At 39.2% G+C, this 14981-nt stretch overlaps 1 protein-coding gene across 1 annotated transcript in view; it reads left to right on the forward strand.

Annotated features, from left to right (window-relative positions):
• dcc (DCC netrin 1 receptor) overlaps window positions 1–14981 on the forward strand; it is a 279414-nt gene that overhangs the window by 65294 nt on the left and 199139 nt on the right. The window contains exon 2 of the mRNA XM_029444368.1: window positions 1074–1430. Coding sequence (XP_029300228.1) covers window positions 1074–1430 — 357 coding nt within the window. The remainder of the gene's footprint in view (window positions 1–1073; window positions 1431–14981) is intronic.

Here is a 14981-nt window from a genome sequence, read left to right on the forward strand (position 1 = left end):
AGGACACACACAGATGCTTAACGGTGGCTTTGACCGAACAAACTGCCTGTCTGATCAGGATGAAAGGCTTTTTAGCAGCGTGTGCATCAATAATTAGAGGAGAAGCTGCCGCCGTAAGAGCCTGTCACAAGATCAAATCAAATATAAAAACAACTATAACAAGTTGGTTGGCTTTGGTAGAGATGGTGAGTTATTCTGCAGAGCAAAGTCCTGCAGGTCAGAGGTTAAACTCATTCATGTTTTCTGCTGTGATGAGACAAAACTAATTATAAATATGAATGAATACATCAGGCAAAACCTGAATAACTGAATAAGTAGATAAAAGCATGAGAAAATAAACACAGCTTGTAGTCCTTCCTCGCATGCTGCTGCTGAAAAATAGGGTTTATTCCATTGTGACATGTTCTGGTTCATGTTGGAAAAGATGAGCTCTTAAAAAGATTTATATTTAAATATATCTTTTTTTCTCCACTTGGGGACAAGCTCTGCCTAATTACTAACTTTCTCAGCCCGTTGTTTGGTGCTGACCGGGTAGTGTACAGTGGGGCTTTTTAAAGAGTTCAGATTTTTTCCTTACACAGAGTTTATACAGGTCATTTCATCCATTGTTATTATCAGAATATTCATTATGATGCTTAAAGTCACTTTATGTTCATACAAAGCCTGTAGCAGGATGTGGTGCTGTAACTTTAGTTACATTTGCTGATAAAGAACAACTTGTTGGGGGGCTTCTGGGCCCCTCGCTGGCCTCGGGCCCTGCGGCAGGTGCCCGTGTTGCCCAGATGTGATGATCGCTTTTGATTTTGTGTGATGAGATGTTTCTTTACCTCCAGACTAACTGATTTATTTACTTTGTTTGGATTTATTGCATCTTATATTGAATGTGGCATACTGCCCTCTGGACATTGTGTTGTATCTCATCTCTGTTATGAACCATGAACCAACTAACCAACAACCTTTATTTGCTCTGTTGTGTAATGGAGAACGTTTGCATTAAGAACAAACTGTCCTATGAGTGATATCATGTTTTTGTGCTTCAATCAAACTCTGCCTTATCTCCTCTCCTCCTACAGCCTCAGATGCCTCCTCGTATTCCTCCTCCTCCTCGAGTCTCGGAGGTTTCGTGGATTTCACTTTCACCCAGGACCCTCAGGATACGGTGACGGTGCGAGGGGGGGTGCTGCAGCTTGACTGCCAGGCCCAGTCCAATTCAGTGGCAGGACCTCTCATCATCACATGGCGTAAGGATGGCGTGCTGCTGAGTGCAGTGGTGGACGAGCGGCGGCAGCAGCTGGCGAACGGCTCGCTGCTGGTGCAGAATGTTGTACACTCGCGGCACCACCGACCTGATGAGGGCGATTACCAGTGCCTCGCCACACTGGACGGACTGGGGAGCATTGTTAGCCGAAGTGCCAGGGTCACTGTGGCCGGTAAGTGACAGCTCTATTATATTTCAACACACAAAATATGCTTAGCTAACATCACATACAGGCAACTTATCACTTATTTATGGTTGTATCTTAGCACAACTTTTAGATCACTTGATATTTTTTAACTGTCTGCAGGTCATAGCCAATGTCTATGGTTCAGCCCTAAATCGGTTCAGTTCTTCCATTTAAATCAAATCAAACTTGCTCTTAAAATAATAATGAACTTCACCTCTTCACAAATCGGATGCAGTGTTCCACAGGGCTAAACCTTAGGTCCTTTTAATTTCTGGATTTAACCATTTTGCTTCCACTTGGCTATATAATCCAAAAATATAATTTTTAAGACAAAATTATCTTAACTCAAGGTACACATGCTGGGTTTTAGCCAACAAGGCCTCCTAAGAAGAAGAGAAAAGAGGAGGAAACAAAAAGAGTGCGGGAAGGAAGGATAAGAGAGTTCCTCATCCAGATTAATGTTTCCATGACACCTTGACCTGTCCTTGGCACTTACCGTGGCGACTAGCACACACGCATGCATGCACACACAAACGAACGCACGCACACACGCACACTATTGCTCTGCTTCCTCCCTTTATTTAACTGTTCACCAGTAAAATAACCAAAGTAATCCACCTGTAATGTAATTTAGTAAGTGGAGTGTGGCTTCAGATCAATACTGTTTATGGAAGACATTAATACACAAAGAGCCACATAGGCTTAAGTGAATCACCATCACTAACAGTGTGCACTGTCTACACTGTAGAGCATTATACTCTATAACAGCTTCATGTTCAAAATTCAAACAATTATTACATTTTCAGGGGGGAAATGAATATGTAGTGAAAGAGAAATCTGAGGCTAATCGAACATTGCATCATTTAGATCATCAATTAGCCAAAGATTGTAACAAATTAAGTTTGGTTTTGGGGTTTACCTCTTCCACTGTAATCTAACCTTACTCTAATGCAGTAGTTTAATTCCTTAACCTGGCCTCTAGTCTAGATTAGATTTAAATTAACACTTAAATTGAGACAGAGACCATGTCTGAGAGGCCAGGAATTTTCAATATTGAGTCAAATATGAGTCCAAATGGGTCTCAAAGTGTTGGTTAAAGACAGAAAAAAACAAAGTCCCCCAATATGGTCTATACTGTTATCTTTACATTACAGGTCATTTAGCAGCCACACTTATCCAGAGAAACTTACAGTGAACTAACTACAAGGACAGTCTCCCTGGAGCAACTCAGGGTTAAGTACCTTGCTCAGGGGCACAATGGTGGAAGCCCTAGTATTGAACTCACAACCTTCTGGTGTTCTGTTTGGGAGGCATACCAGTAGGACATCACCACCACTAATTGTGATCAAATCTCAGAAAAAATATATAATATGAGAAAATATTGCTGCACAATCGTGCAAGCTAACAATGAAAGTCATACATATTTTTCACACATTTGTGCATAAAACTACTTTTCTTGGTTGTTTCATGGTAGACAAATCAAAGACAAACCATTGTACTGCAGAATAGGGATGTAATATCACAGAATGTTGTATATCTATGGGTAACGGGGGACATCAGAGCACCTCCCTCTAAATGGCCTTGTCTCACCAAATACTAATGAGGGCCTGGACATGTTGGTTTGTCCAACACAAGTTCCCTGTTGTTCTTTTGGTATGAGTTGTACTGTATCAAATCTGAGCTGACATTTTAACAATTTAAACACACAAGCAGACACATAATGTGAAATCCCAGATCCCAGAGTTACATTAAAATATGAATTAAAAGCTTCAACCATTTGCACCACATGCATGGTTTTGGTCTCATTCAAAAGATAACCCTCTTATTTTTCTTGAAAAGTAATTCAGAATTACTCCAAGTGCTTCTGGCATTGAGTAATAGTGCTCTGAATATACTGAATTTGAAGAAAATAAACTTTGTCCTAATTCTTTTGTTGAAAAAGATGCCTGAAGATGTCTATAGCTGGTAGGTAAGAGCTGGAAAATACAATAGGAAAATAGCATCAAGTATTACCAAGTTCAGGTTAAAATTTCAGAACAAAGGCACAGAAACTTATTAGACAGGCTTTTCTAAGAGTAACACCAGGCTGTGCATATGGAGATATTGTAATATTTCCAAGACCGTTCCAGACCCAGCAGACCCGTCTGTTATTAATCCTGCTGTTGATAATTGTCCGTTTTGTAATCTACGTGAGACTGTCTTCCACATTTTCACTGAGTGTAAGAGTTTCTTCTCTCTTTTAACATTGGTTTTTAGTCTCTTTGATGTTAATTTTACTGAGAGTGTCTTTATCATGGGAGCTGCCTACAAAAAAGATAACAAAGAAAAATCGCAGCTCCTAAACTTCCTCTCAGGAGAAGCCAAAAAGGCCATCTACATAAACAGAAAGAACAGAATGGAAAACAGAGAAGGGCAGGAGGCGAAAGCAGTGTGGCTGTGCAACATCAGAGCAAGACTCTTGCTCGAGTTTTGGTTTTATAAACATATAGGATACATAGACACTTTTAAACAAAGTTGGTGTTTTAAAAATATTTTTTCGAAGAGTAACACCAGGCGTTTCCAAACTGTGCAATTTGGAGATATTATAATATTTATCGATAAACAAATATTTGTATTGCTCATAAATAACTATTACATACTCATATTCCCTGTCAGTAGTAATGACACAGAGTAAGTGAAGTATAAACACATTTTCTGTAATATTTTTGTGCTTTTTTTGTATTTTTTTCTGAACTTGAATAGAATAAAAAAAAGACATTTGTAAAAATAAAACTATTGAAGGGGTATATCTAAATTCTCAGAATTTCATTGGCTACACGAAACCCCTGTCATCTAGCGACTCGGTTGCTATTGGCTCGGTCTGTAAACAAAATAATAGGGGCTGGCACTTCCTTATCAAGTTGACACTCATTGGCTATTGAAGGCTGTAGATATGGCATGGAAGCTCCAATTGGCTCAAATGAGGTGTCAATCGATAGCTTAGAGGCCACTCTCCATTTTGAAATCATGGTATCAGAGCTACATGCATGGCAAATACACATTTTCTGAGGATAAACGAAAAACAACACACATCGATCAGCTGATTTCAAAGATTGGGAGCAGAGGTGAACCGCAACCTGGGATTCTGGAAAGCCTACTCAGCTGAGGGAGACCACTGCAACAACACCTTTGAAGAGGTGAGAGCAATGAGTGGGGCAGCCACCGTGCATTAGCCACGGATGACTTTGAAAGGGTCAGTTTGCATGCTCCCCTGTCCCACGACGGCCTAGACATGATGCACATGTTCCCCTATGGTACAGGAGAAGATCAAGATGTTGTCCAGGTATACAAACACCTGCTTGTTCAACATGTCTCTTAGAATGTAATTTATCAGCACCTGGAATACCACTGGCACGTTTGTATTCATAATGTCCAGAAGCGGTGTTAAAAGCCGTCTTCCACTCGTCTCCCTCTCTGATCCGAACAAAGTGGTAGGCTTTGCATAACCCCCCGCAATGACTCGAAAGCGGAGGTGACCACGAGGAAGGGACATGCTGGGTTGTAGCTCAATGGCACTGTCGTAAGGATGGTGACGTGGCCCGGGCCTTGCCTTGCTGAATACCTCCTGGAAGTCAACTGGCACCCCCGATAAATCCGATTGTGGCAGGCAGGGTTCCACCCCAGAATGGCCCCTGTCATCCTGTCAATGTTGGAGTTGTGGCAGCGGAGCCAGGGGTAGCCCAGAATCAACGGAAGATGAGGAGACTATAGGATGTGAAACTGGATGGTCTCGTGGTAGTTGCCAGACAGCAGCATCTGAACCGGCGTGGTCTGGTGAGTGACGGTCCCCAGGAGGTGACCATCCAGGGCACTGGCAGGAACAGGGACTGGCAGAGGAACCCGGACAATCCCCAGCTGCAAGGCGAGGTCCTCATCCATGAGGCTAACATTAGCCCTGGAGTTGATGAATGTGGCGAGGGCGGATTTCACTCAGACACACATAACCCGAAGTCGGAGATGTGGAAGCCAAGCTTGAGGTCAGGGACAGAAGCCTGTGAATATTCCGAGGATTCGACGAGGCGGGTAGGTTGGAGACAGGCAGGGTCGGTAATAGGAAATACGAGGGTTATCACTGGAGAGTCTGGCATAACATCGAACAACGTGAGTGACTGGGAGAGGCTTAACCCTTTGGTGCCCTGGGCTAACTTAGCCGTTTTCGCATACTTTTGATTCTGCCTTACTATACCCCATTAAGAAATGTTTAGCATGTCAATGTTTGTTTTTTCAGCACTATATAACCTGATAGTTATTTTTTTATTTTTGACATACTATATGAACATGTTGGATCCAAAACCACACAAAATATTTAAAAACAGATTTTGACACAAACATGCTGGAAATATAAACATGGGATGTCACTATGATAATGTAAAAGTTTGATTGAGGTAGCATGAACCTATATACAAATGTTATCAACAAACAGACGTTTTCCCCTCATTCCTCAAAGTTCTTCTTTCATGAGCTTAAATCAAAGATCTAAGACTTTTTCTATGTACACAAAAGGCCCATTTATCTCAAATATTGTTCGCAAATGTGTTTAAATCTGTTAGTGAGCACTTCTCCTTGGCCGAGATAATCCATCTACCTCACAGGTGTGGCACATCAAGATGCTGATTAGACAGCATGATTATTGCACAGGTGTGCCTTAGGCTGGTAACAATAAAAGGCCACTCTATAATGTGCAGTTTTATCTTGTATTTGGACCAATACTAAATCTATTTAACTATCTCTCAATTCTCAATTGTTTCTCTGTCACTCTCCTTCAATCACCGTCTACCTTCGTCTCCCTTCGTCTCCCTTCTTCTCGCTTCCTATCGCTTCGTATCACTCCGTTTACTCGATTACCCCACCCCCTCCCTGGTAAATGTTGCCTGTTGAGCAGGATCTACAGTTTCCAGCATTATTTTCCGTTTCGGAAAATAACAAAATACACCAAAAATGTATAATATGTAATGGCCGCCACATTCCATTTCTCATACTTTCGAGCGTACGAAAAATAAATTGCATCAACTTTATATCATCGTATCTCCATTTTTACTGGGTCTATTTGCATGAAACAAAGACTGGCATAGAGTTTCAAGCAAGTACTTTCGACAGAAGCAGCTGGCAATATTGGATGGACTGTTGATTTTATGCGGCGCCGGCTTGAACAGGTCATGTGATCTGATCACGCCAGCGTGACGGTCGACTCCTCAGCGTTAAATAAGGGCTTGATTGCAAATTGTTAGCAGCCTGAGCCTAAGGTGAGTTGATGAGGTGGGAGTGGCTGGCTGATGAGGTGAGGAGGAGACGGGGTGTGGAAAAATACCGGGATGAGGTAAGAAGTAATGGAGCAGACTGTGACACTGACTGCTACAAGGCCAGTCACAGCCTCGTGTTTAGGAGGCCTGGAACAGGCCGGAGGTTCAACCTGGTAAGGCTTGGGAATGTCATGTCTTCCAAATCATTTAAAGCTGTTTTAATCCTTCCATATGCTCTCAGAGTATCTAAAAGTGGCTGATGCGATAGTGATGGTCAATGTGTCCAAACATGAATTCATCTAATTTTATCAATCCTACTGAAGATGAGAGAGGGATCCACAACAAAACCATAAGCATGCTTTATATGTACAGAAAGGTTCACTGTAACATTATTACTTAACATTAACATTATTTTCAGTGTACTATATTTGGTGTTTTTAGGTTATCAGTGAAAATGAGTGCAGGATTAATGTTGGCTGTTATCATTTCAATCGTTATATAAATAATCGTTCAATAAAGGAATATTTCTGTGTTAATGTAATAATCTCATCTCAAACTGAGGTGTCTTTACCTGATAGTGCTATTTCCCAACCACTCCAAACACAAACTCTCATCTTTAAACTCCCTGCTGAAGCTCACTGCGGAGAGACAGAGAGGCCTTCAGTCCGTCCACCCCAATAAACTGTTCACTCTCAGAGGATTTTGACAAATCCCAATTACGAAGGTGAGGAAGAGCAGGTTTTGACCCACAGAAGCAGATAATAATCGTTCCCAAGTCGACGATTCAGAGTAGGAGCATGCCCAAATCCCTCTGCTGCCCTCACCTGTTGCTGTGATTTTTATGTTCGTGTCAGTCTGAGTGATGTTGGTCCGTTTGTCTAATGAGGATCAAAACAACAAAGAGACACCAGCTTCTGTCCTCATGGAATTAAAATAAAGTTCAGCGTCAAAGTTTCTTCTTTCTTCTTCATCAGACCTTCCTCCTTGATGTTGATTTAATTTCATCCTCTCCTTTCCTCCTCCTCCCATCCTGATGATCCATTTATTTCCGTCTCTTCCTCCCTGATTGTCCTTCATCTTGTTTTTTTTGTCATTCTGTGGAATCAGAATTTCTCTCTGACTGAAGATCACTGTAAACTATCTTCTCCACTTTGAAATCAGTTTTAATAAATCCAGGCAACACGTTCTATCAATGAAAAAGAAACATGATGCAACTCAGATTCATAAAATAACTAAAAACTACAAATCTGTTTGTGTGTACTCCACCTGCTTCAAGGTCAGTGTTGCTTGTTTCTGAAATCCTCTACTAAAAAGGAGTGTCAGTATCTAAAACGTAGAAAGAATGAGGCATATGACTAATAAAATCAAGAAAAGACGAGAGGACTTGGTAAGACGTTTTACTCTGTAACTTAAGCCTCCGGGCATGAAACCTTAGTCAATATAGTGTCCTCACAAGTGACAAAAACACACGTCTGTGTTTCATGTGAGTGTGTATGTGTGTATGCAGCTGCAGGCAGCAGTGTGATCCACACAGGAACAGACAGCAGCAGAACTTATATAACACACACATTCCAAATTCACACCAGCGTTCCCGTCGCCTCTGATCTGTGTGATGTCACAGCGGCTCATGTCCTCGTAGCCTTGAAGACGTACAAACCTGCATCCAGCGGCGAAGAGTCAAACTGAAGCGTTTCTAATGTTACAGAACAGGAAGTGAAAGTTTGTGTGTTTGTGTCAGACATAAAGTTTGTGTTTGTGTTTGTATGTCGAGGTAAAACAGAGGAAGCAGAATTCCATTCAAACCAGCATGAAAACAAAATAACAAAAAAACAAACAAAGACCTTTTATCTGTTTCTTCCCTTGAAGGAAAGTCCTCCTGAGGATTCATGTGCTGACAGAAATGTCAGACTCTTTGGATTTTGAAACTTATTCAAAACTGTTTTACACAAAGCAAACTGCAGTGTTCTTTCTCCAAAATATAATTTTAAATGTGATAAAGTCTACAGAAATAGTAGTAGATTTAGGGTTTGATCTATAGATGTCCCGATTGATCGTTTGCCAATCGCTATCGGCCAATATTCAGTAAAAACATCTGCAGGAGATCGGCTTTAAAGTTTTTGTAGTTCTAGTCCCTGATAATGCTTCAATGTGCAGGAAGAAAGCTAGTTAATATTACTCTGTTCACAGCCGCGGTCACCACAGACCTGCTTTGCTAAACAATGGGGCTAACAGCTAATGTTAACGGAGTTTGCATTGAGTTACAGTACGATCCGTTCAAGCTCTGTTCAGTAAAATAGAGTATTTAACTATAATGTTTTCCATGTAATCTTGTCAAATAACATTTTTGTGAGAAACTTGAATAAATGCAGTAGTTTGAAGGAGATGTTTCCACAGCAATATAAGGAGGGAGTTATGACCTGTTTAACTTCCTAACATTAGCTCTAAGCAGCTTCAAACTAGTGGTGGGCGGATCGATCTAAAATAACGATGTATCGATACCAACGTTGGTATCGGTATTGATCAATACTTATGTGACGAGATCGATACTTAAGTTTAATTTTCTCTTCTCTAAGTTCAGTACACAACTCCCGTTAAATCATCGTGGTTGTGCATGTGCAAACACTGCTCCTCTCACTTACATCGCTCATGCTCACTCTGCCCCCATCCCCCCTGCTATACTGTGAGTGTTGCCGGCGTGCAGTCACGTCACTCAACAGGGCTATGCTGGTTGCATGATTGCAGAGAAGAAGAGGTGCGCCGTTTGGTGTTATTTTACTGCTGCAGACCAAAATATTACAAGCTGCGATGTTTGCAGAAAACAAATAAGGTACTGTGGCAGCACCACACATTTATACAAACGTCTAATAACACCCAAAAGAGAACTCCGATCTGCAAAGTAAGTGGAGAGACAGAAGTCACTGGCAGAGACCTTTCAAAAAAGTATCGGAATCGGCAATACTGGCTCGATACCACATTTTGCAGTATCGCCCACCGCTACTTAAAACTACTAATAAATATACACTACAAATTTTTATATTCAAATAATCATTTATTTCCAAATATGTCATATTTATGCCAATAACCACTCTAGATGACAAACAAAGGAAAAGGATAGCATTTCGAATTTGGTGATGAGACACCAAACACTAGCTGCCACATCCTCGGTTTGGCTGTCTCTCTCTCTTCCCTGTTTCCTGTCATCTCTCCACTGGCTCTAATAACGGCATGTAATAGCCAAAACAAAAACGCAACATCCCAATACTGTGCACAGTTGTCCTTCATAAAATCAAGGGTAGAATCAATGTTGCTAGAAAGACTTTAGCTGCTGTATCAACCTTATTTTTTTTTTTTACGAAACTACAAAATGAAACAGTTGATTGTTATCTGGTAAATTGCAAGCATTGTGCAAAGCTCACACATTAGCAAATTGCATCTCATTGATTTAATCTGTACACAAACAGAAATTAAAAAACTACTTTTAGTCGTATTCATGATACATCGATTGTATATCATTGTTTACATTGTGTATTAGTGTTGGCAAACTCCTGAGCCACACTATTTGTTCGTGTGTTAGTGTTACTACTGCTGTACGTCTCTCTAATGTGGTCCACTGTGACCTGTTGGACTTTAGTTTTGTCTTATCTTATAACGTTATATGGGCGACCAAACTGATTCCCCCTTTGAAGATTAATAAAATGATCTAATCTACATGCTGGAAATATTTCTTACCACCTGCAAGTAGTGATTTCCCAGAGTCTTGTTGTCTTTGCTGCACAGAAGTACCAGGGGGACAGATAAACAGTTTGTTATGAATACAATCTTCACAATATTATGTATTATCAGTGGAGTAACTCATAAAGGTTCAAATGCTGTCACGGGGTTCAAAAGGCCAGAATAACAGATTATTTCATATATTCTTTCATGAAATTATCCTCATTTAATATTTAAACCAATTTAAACTGTTAAGAATAACATCAACACAGAAAAAAAAAAAGAAGCTCTCAATGAATTCCTGACATTCCTGCAGGGTCTAGTTAATCTCCCCAGAGGCCCCAGCAGCCTTGTTGAAATTGAAATATAGCAACACATGAGCTTCTTCTGATAGAATAACCAGGCGTGTGTGAGGGCAGAGTGAGGCTGTCATCAATAGGGTCATGTGATTATGGGCCTGCAGGCTGCTTGTTGTTGAAGTCAATCGGATTAGGCAGGAAACGGCGTGTGTCCTAAACACAGCAGGACATTCACTGCCTGTCTTCACTGTCCCACTCTCCTGCTGTGCCTCACTTCTCTTCCTCTTCCACTTCCACGTCTATTTAATTCTCTTCTTGTCAACCTAAAAAGCCTTTACTCTTGGCTCACTTCTTCTTCTTCACCCCTGCTGCTACTGTGTGTCTTTTGTTTCTGACACAGAAGCACTAGCAGCAGTACACACAGCAGTACTAACAGCAGAGCTAACAGCACTGCTAACAGTGATATTTTTGTAGATGTAGGTGTACAAGTAACCTGTAAAACAATAGGCAATATACAGACAAGCAACAATAGTACTTAAGTTCAGTACAGTAGACTAAACAACAGTTCAGCTCAGTTCAGAAAAGTTACATGTAGTACAGTTCTCTGTGGTTCTGTAAAGTTCAGAACAGTTTATTACAGTGCAGTACAGTGTATTACAGTACAGTTCAGTTCAGTGCAGTGTATTACAGTACAGTACAGTTTATTAGAGTATAGTTCAGTTCAGTACAGTTCAGTTCAGTACAGTGTATTACAGTACAGTTCAGTTCAGTACAGTTATTTTCAGTACAGTACAGTTCAGTACAGTACAGTTTATTACAGTACAGTTCAGTTCAGTACAGTGTATTACAGTACAGTACAGTTCAGTTCAGTACAGTTATTTTCAGTACAGTACAGTTCAGTACAGTACAGTTTATTACAGTACAGTGCAGTTCAGTTCAGTACAGTACAGTTTATTTCAGTACAGTACAGTTTATTTCAGTACAGTACAGTTTATTACAGTACAGTTCAGTTCAGTACAGTGTATTATAGTACAGTTTATTACAGTACAGTTCAGTTCAGTACAGTTCAGTTCAGTACAGTATAGTACAGATTATTACAGTACAGTACAGTATAGTACAGATTATTATAGTACAGTGTATTACAGTACAGTTCAGTTCAGTACAGTGTATTACAGTACAGTACAGTTTATTACAGTACAGTTCAGTTCAGTACAGTTCTTTTCAGTACAGTACAGTTCAGTTCAGTACAGTACAGTTTATTACAGTACAGTGCAGTTCAGTACAGTACAGTACAGTACAGTTTATTTCAGTACAGTACAGTTTATTTCAGTACAGTACAGTTTATTACAGTACAGTTCAGTTCAGTACAGTGTATTATAGTACAGTTTATTACAGTACAGTTCAGTTCAGTACAGTTCAGTACAGTATAGTACAGATTATTACAGTACAGTACAGTGTATTACAGTACAGTTCAGTTCAGTACAGTGTATTACAGTACAGTACAGTTTATTACAGTACAGTTCAGTTCAGTACAGTTCTTTTCAGTACAGTACAGTTCAGTTCAGTACAGTACAGTTTATTACAGTACAGTGCAGTTCAGTACAGTACAGTACAGTACAGTTTATTTCAGTACAGTACAGTTTATTTCAGTACAGTACAGTTTATTACAGTACAGTTCAGTTCAGTACAGTGTATTATAGTACAGTTTATTACAGTACAGTTCAGTTCAGTACAGTTCAGTACAGTATAGTACAGATTATTACAGTACAGTACAGTGTATTACAGTACAGTTCAGTTCAGTACAGTGTATTACAGTACAGTACAGTTTATTACAGTACAGTTCAGTTCAGTACAGTTCTTTTCAGTACAGTACAGTTCAGTTCAGTACAGTACAGTACAGATTATTACAGTACAGTACAGTGTATTACAGTACAGTTCAGTACAGTGTATTACAGTACAGTACAGTTTATTACAGTACAGTTCAGTTCATTACAGTTCTTTTCAGTACAGTACAGTTCAGTTCAGTACAGTACAGTTTATTACAGTACAGTGCAGTTCAGTTCAGTACAGTACAGTACAGTTTATTTCAGTACAGTACAGTACAGTTTATTTCAGTACAGTACAGTTTATTACAGTACAGTTCAGTTCAGTACAGTGTATTATAGTACAGTTTATTACAGTACAGTTCAGTTCAGTACAGTTCTTTTCAGTACAGTACAGTTCAGTTCAGTTCAGTACAGTATAGTACAGATTATTACAGTACAGTACAGTGTATTACAGTACAGTTCAGTTCAGTACAGTTATTTTCAGTACAGTACAGTTCAGTTCAGTACAGTACAGTTTATTACAGTACAGTGCAGTTCTGTTCAGTACAGTACAGTACAGTACAGTTTATTTCAGTACAGTACAGTTTATTACAGTACAGTTCAGTTCATTACAGTGTATTATAGTACAGTTTATTACAGTACAGTTCAGTTCAGTACAGTTCAGTTCAGTTCAGTTCAGTACAGTATAGTACAGATTATTACAGTACAGTACAGTGTATTACAGTACAGTTCAGTTCAGTACAGTGTATTACAGTACAGTACAGTTTATTACAGTACAGTTCAGTTTATTACAGTTATTTTCAGTACAGTACAGTTCAGTTCAGTACAGTACAGTTTATTTCAGTACAGTACAGTTTATTTCAGTACAGTACAGTTTATTACAGTACAGTTCAGTTCAGTACAGTGTATTATAGTACAGTTTATTACAGTACAGTTCAGTTCAGTACAGTTCAGTTCAGTACAGTATAGTACAGATTATTACAGTACAGTACAGTATAGTACAGATTATTACAGTACAGTGTATTACAGTACAGTTCAGTTCAGTACAGTGTATTAGAGTACAGTACAGTTTATTACAGTACAGTTCAGTTCAGTACAGTTCTTTTCAGTACAGTACAGTTCAGTTCAGTACAGTACAGTTTATTACAGTACAGTGCAGTTCAGTACAGTACAGTACAGTACAGTACAGTACAGTTTATTTCAGTACAGTACAGTTTATTTCAGTACAGTACAGTTTATTACAGTACAGTTCAGTTCAGTACAGTGTATTATAGTACAGTTTATTACAGTACAGTTCAGTTCAGTACAGTTCAGTACAGTTTAGTACAGATTATTACAGTACAGTACAGTGTATTACAGTACAGTTCAGTTCAGTACAGTGTATTACAGTACAGTACAGTTTATTACAATACAGTTCAGTTCAGTACAGTTCTTTTCAGTACAGTACAGTTCAGTTCAGTACAGTACAGTACAGATTATTACAGTACAGTACAGTGTATTACAGTACAGTACAGTTTATTACAGTACAGTTCAGTTCATTACAGTTCTTTTCAGTACAGTACAGTTCAGTTCAGTACAGTACAGTTTATTACAGTACAGTGCAGTTCAGTTCAGTACAGTACAGTACAGTTTATTTCAGTACAGTACAGTACAGTTTATTTCAGTACAGTACAGTTTATTACAGTACAGTTCAGTTCAGTACAGTGTATTATAGTACAGTTTATTACAGTACAGTTCAGTTCAGTACAGTTCTTTTCAGTACAGTACAGTTCAGTTCAGTACAGTATAGTACAGATTATTACAGTACAGTACAGTGTATTACAGTACAGTTCAGTTCAGTACAGTGTATTACAGTACAGTACAGTTTATTACAGTACAGTTCAGTTCAGTACAGTTCAGTTCAGTACAGTACAGTTCAGTTCAGTACAGTACAGTTTATTACAGTACAGTGCAGTTCTGTTCAGTACAGTACAGTACAGTACAGTTTATTTCAGTACAGTACAGTTTATTACAGTACAGTTCAGTTCAGTACAGTGTATTATAGTACAGTTTATTACAGTACAGTTCAGTTCAGTACAGTTCAGTTCAGTACAGTATAGTACAGATTATTACAGTACAGTACAGTGTATTACAGTACAGTTCAGTTCAGTACAGTGTATTACAGTACAGTACAGTTTATTACAGTACAGTTCAGTTCATTACAGTTATTTTCAGTACAGTACAGTTCAGTTCAGTACAGTACAGTTTATTACAGTACAGTGCAGTTCAGTTCAGTACAGTACAGTACAGTTTATTTCAGTACAGTACAGTACAGTTTATTTCAGTACAGTACAGTTTATTACAGTACAGTTCTGTTCAGTTCAGTACAGTTCAGTACAGTTTATTACAGTACAGTTCAGTACAGTACAGTTTATTACAGTG

The sequence above is a fragment of the Cottoperca gobio genome, chromosome 12 (genome assembly GCF_900634415.1).
Source record: "Cottoperca gobio chromosome 12, fCotGob3.1, whole genome shotgun sequence".
NCBI lineage: Eukaryota > Metazoa > Chordata > Actinopteri > Perciformes > Bovichtidae > Cottoperca > Cottoperca gobio.